We start from the raw sequence: 4583 nt of genomic DNA on the forward strand, positions 1-4583 counted from the left end.
GAGAGAGAGAGAGAGAGAGAGAGAGAGAGAGAGAGAGAGAGAGAGAGAGCGAGAGAGAGAGAGAGAGAGAGAGAGAGAGAGAGAGAGAGAGAGAGAGAGAGAGACAGAGAGAGAGACAGAGAGAGAGAGAGAGAGACAGAGACAGAGAGAGACAGAGAGACAGAGAGAGACAGAGACAGAGAGAGAGACAGAGAGTGTGTGAGTGTGAGTGTGTGTGTGTGTGTGTGTGTGTGTGTGTGTGAGTGTGTCTCTCTCTGTAGAGGTGTCACACGGTCACTCACTCTCTAGGCTGTTTCCTAATCGCCTCCGAGGAGAGGCTTGCAAAATGCATGCCCACTGTTGGGACCTGGAGGAATTGGGGAGGATTTCTGCGCTTGGAGAATGGCTGGAGAGCAGAAGGAGAGGCCGGACTATGAGCGGGGGCCGGACTATGAGCGGGGGTAGTGGGGGGTAGGAATGGGCAGGGAGAGTTTGGCGCCCGAGTGTCCAAGCTTCCTCTAGGACCAGACGGGGTCCGGGGGCGCTCGCGCCAGCCAGGGTTCAGGGACACGGCCCGGCCCGGGGGTCGAGGCAGGGCCGAGGCGGACGCTCCGGGATGTGTCGGGTTCTAGTAGCCTGGGCACGGCGGGAAAAGGGGAAGGGTGAATCCTTGGCGGGCCCGGTACAAACCCGCGGGGTTGGGGGGAAGGAGGGGTTCCCCAGGTTCGCGCCCGTGCCGCGGTGGGGGGAGGGGCGGCAAGGGCCCGCACTCACCATGTCGTACACGTTGAGGACCACCAGCTGATTCGCCCCCATCCTCCTCCCCGCGGTCGCCGGGTCTCGCCGGAACGTGGGGGCCCTCCCGCCCCCCGCCCCGGCTCTCTCTCCCAGACGAGCCCCGACGAAGGCCGCTGTTCCCCCCGCCGGCGCTTCGGGGAACGACACCCGGGGCAGGCTAGATGTTCAGCGGCAGGACCGCCACGGCATCTGGGGCCCGGGGAGCGCACACAGGACGGGCGGAGACAGAGCCTCTCTCCGGCCAGCAGCAGAAGGGGCGGCGCGGGCGGCCCGGCCGGCTCCCGCTCCTCCGAAGGGGGGCAGCTCCTCCTCCCCGAGGCGGACACGTGGGGAGAGGCGGGGCTTTGACGAGGGGCGGCCGCCAGGCGTCCCCCTCGGAGGCGGGGCCCGCCCGGCGCCGAAGAGGAGCCGGCCTCGGCTTTCGGGCCGCGGCCCCTTCGAGGCCTAAAATGGTGGCCGCATCAGCGCTATCCTCCCTCCGCCTTCGGGGAGGAGCTCGGCGAGAAGACTACAATTCCCGGCACGCAGCGCGAGCTCCTGTCGCTCCTCCCCTCCCCCTCGAAGACTACAATTCCCAGAATGCAGTGCGGACGTCTTTTCCACCCGCCTTGCCCCAGCCTACCAGATCTCCACAACTACTACTACTGTTACTACTACTGCTCCACCTTCCTCATTCTCCCAACTTCAAAGCAAGCAGAGTTTTTGCATCTTAATATATGACAACACCTTATTGCGGTGTTGCATGCTGGTTCTTGAAGTCTTCGTCCGTTGCACCGCTCTAGTGGAGATACTGGGGAAAGTTGCCAGGAAGCCGGCAGCTGGCAGGTGTAATAGGTAGAAATACAGGTATTCCTCAATCCTAAAGCAAGATTCTCACCCGCTCCCAGCCCTCAGGTCAAAGTGAGAATAGAACCAAATCTCAGTGGTTGTGAATCTCTCCTTTTTATGTATGAATAGCGAAAATCTAAAATACAGTGCAGCTACATATCTATGCATGCCTGCGTGCTGGTCCTCCCCACCTCCCCTCACCATATTCCATTCATCTCCTTGCTTCCCCCTCTTCTCTCTCCTCTGGCCTTGACTGAAGCATAGGGCGATGCTTCTACTGCCCGTGCATATTTGTGATGGCACCTTCTGAAAACTTATGAAATTATGATAGTTATCTTATGAAAACTATCTTAATATGATGGAGGAAAGAGAAAAATAAAATCCTATGTCTAGGAAACGTCAGGTAATAGAGAGGGTACAAGGGGGAGAAAAAGAAAAAAACTTCCTCTCCCAGGGGTCTTGTCTAGGTGGCAGATCTGTTTAGTTGGTTACAACCTAATACTGTTTGTGAAGTATGGTGAAGGACAGCAATCCGAGAAAGTTCATCCTTCTGTAATCTAGTTTATATTTTGGGGCACAAGAAGAAATGGGAAGAAAAGTATGGATGGAGAAAAATAAATCCATTTCTATTGCTGGGCAAACAACCTAATGCATCTTTCGTTAGGCAGTGTTATTTTTGTTTTTTACAGTCAACTCATATAAAACGATCTTCCCAAAACTAAGAGGTTCCACAGGTTTCTCAAGTTTCTTTGGTGCACAACTCTCCTTTTAGTATTGTTGTTTTTTTCTGGGTGTGTGAATGTAACTGGATAGATTTATCCCTCAATCCTCCTACCCATTCCTGGGGTGGATCAAATGAAAAGATAATCTTCCAGGCTTCAAGTCTGGTAGGATACTGATGTATGTATATAACTATTATACAGTAAACTCCATGAGGCTAGAGACTTTTATTCAATCCAATCTCTCTCAGCTCTTACCAAGTATTTTGTACATAGAAGGCAAATATTTAATATTGCTTGAATGAATGAGTGACCCAGAGGTTGAGTGGAGGGAGCTAGCTGACAGCGATCCTTGGCACATTTTAATTGCAAAATGTACCTGCAACAACTATAATTAAAAGACGTGGCCACAGATGAGCATTTAAAGAGAATTTTTTAAAGGACATAATTCAGAAATTGTACCAATACTTAGCATTTTAGAGTTGGAAGGTTCCTCGAAGATTATCTAGTTCTACTCCCTTACTTTATAGTAAGGCAAACTGAAATCCAGAGCAGCTAAGTGACTGGCCCAAGGCCACAGAATTTGTTAATGGTAAAATGAGGACTAGAATTGAGGTCTCCAAGCTGCTGGTTCAGTGATCTATTTATCTCCTATCTGTAGTACTATCACTTTGTTGCTTCGTATGTAGAAACTTTTAAATGTTTACCTGTCCTATTGTTTGGCAAGGGGAAGGTCTGGCCCAACTTTGTACAATAACTAGAAGGAGGGTCTATGAAGGGAGCCAAAAACATCTGCAGGAATCAGGTCGTTCCATATGGCCACTTCAGGGGATTCCCAGTGATGGGGCTGTAGGTTAGAACTTGCCTGATAGCCTGAGATCCAGGGCTCTGCCCTGTTCTGGGATATTAGCCAGAAGGTGTTAGCTCACTATCAGATTATTTATGCATTTTAGATACTATTCATATTGTATAGAAACATCAAGGACATGATAACTGTCAAGGCCTACTTGACATCACTGTCTGGCATCTTGGAACTGAACAAAGCAGTAATGGAAAGCCTAGTGACCTATAGTTACCTTCTTTGTCTTTTTACTCTATAAAAACCTTGCTCATGGTATCAATAAATAGATTGCCTTGACAATCTTGCCTGGCCCACGTAATTCCACACTTCTCCATTAGCCTCAGGTCTATAGTAATAACTATAATTTATGTAGCCTTACTATGTGCTCAGCACTTAACAATTATTATATCATTTGATCCTCACAACAACCTGGGAGGGAGAGGTGCTTGGGAGGTAATTTGAACTCTATTCTTACTGACTCCAGGCTTGGTGTTCAGTCATCTACCACTGTGTCACAGTTCCTCAGCTTTCAAGTTAGCAAGGTCTGGGACAGCAGAGGCTGGGCAAGTCTTCCTCCAAGACCAGTTAAAGGCTAGAATTAAATTTCTCTGCCACTCCTCAAATATCTATACAAGTCTAGGTCAGGAAGCATTGCCATTTCTCTGATTGCTCTTAAGACTGAGGTTAGTTCCTACTTTATTTTTACCAGCTTAGACCCTCCCCACCAAATACTAGTTAAACTTTAAAACACCATCAAAAATAGCAATAATGATTAAACCCATTTAAGCTGAACAACAAACAGGATTTGCAAAAGTTCTACAGATCAGAATGTATTGAAGAATATATAAGAGCAAGTGAACATTTTAGTTAGGAGCAAAATAAGCGTTAAGTTCAAACCTAGAGAGAGATAAGGATGTAGCCCCAGGGAGATCCTCCCTCAGCAGTCTGGCTTACTGTAGGCTCTGGATATCGACATTATAGGGTTGTATCCAGTAGTGTGCTAGTGTTTAATACCTGACTGATTCTCCCCCATCCTAAAACAACATACTTTTAAATTTAATCTGCATTGTTAGCATTTTCTTCACCACTTTCTTAAGTCTTGACAATTCACAAAGCCCAACAAAGCAATAAACCAAGTCCTGATAATTGCATTTGCTGATTTTCAAGCTGTAAATGCTCACCTGAAACAATTGGCCCTTGAGTTTGAGCTGGCTCTAGTATACTTCAAGCTGGCTCTCATATATAGATATATCTGTATCTATCTATATCTATATATATGTATGTATTTGAGGCTCTGAGGGTTTTTCAGTCTTCTATTCAAAAGTCTTTCTCCACTATCTCCTAGGAGTTCTGCTCTTTCCATAATTTCCAAAGAGTGTTTTTGGAAGTAAGTCCTCTGTGTAGGCATGCAGCATCAT

The 4583-nt window shown here is 48.0% G+C and overlaps 1 protein-coding gene across 2 annotated transcripts in view; it reads right to left on the reverse strand.

Moving 5' to 3' along the window:
• The window catches only part of DESI2 (desumoylating isopeptidase 2), a 72179-nt gene extending 71165 nt beyond the window's left edge, over positions 1–1014 (reverse strand). For both annotated transcript variants that reach the window (XM_069069155.1, XM_069069154.1), the window contains exon 1: positions 754–1014. In XM_069069155.1, coding sequence (XP_068925256.1) covers positions 754–795 — 42 coding nt within the window. In that variant the 5' untranslated portion in view covers positions 796–1014. The remainder of the gene's footprint in view (positions 1–753) is intronic.
• Between the last annotated feature and the right edge of the window lie 3569 nt (positions 1015–4583).

The sequence above is a fragment of the Petaurus breviceps genome, unplaced genomic scaffold (genome assembly GCF_028583685.1).
Source record: "Petaurus breviceps papuanus isolate PSGF00001 unplaced genomic scaffold, PetGlider_PUasm1.0 90778, whole genome shotgun sequence".
Taxonomy (NCBI): domain Eukaryota; kingdom Metazoa; phylum Chordata; class Mammalia; order Diprotodontia; family Petauridae; genus Petaurus; species Petaurus breviceps.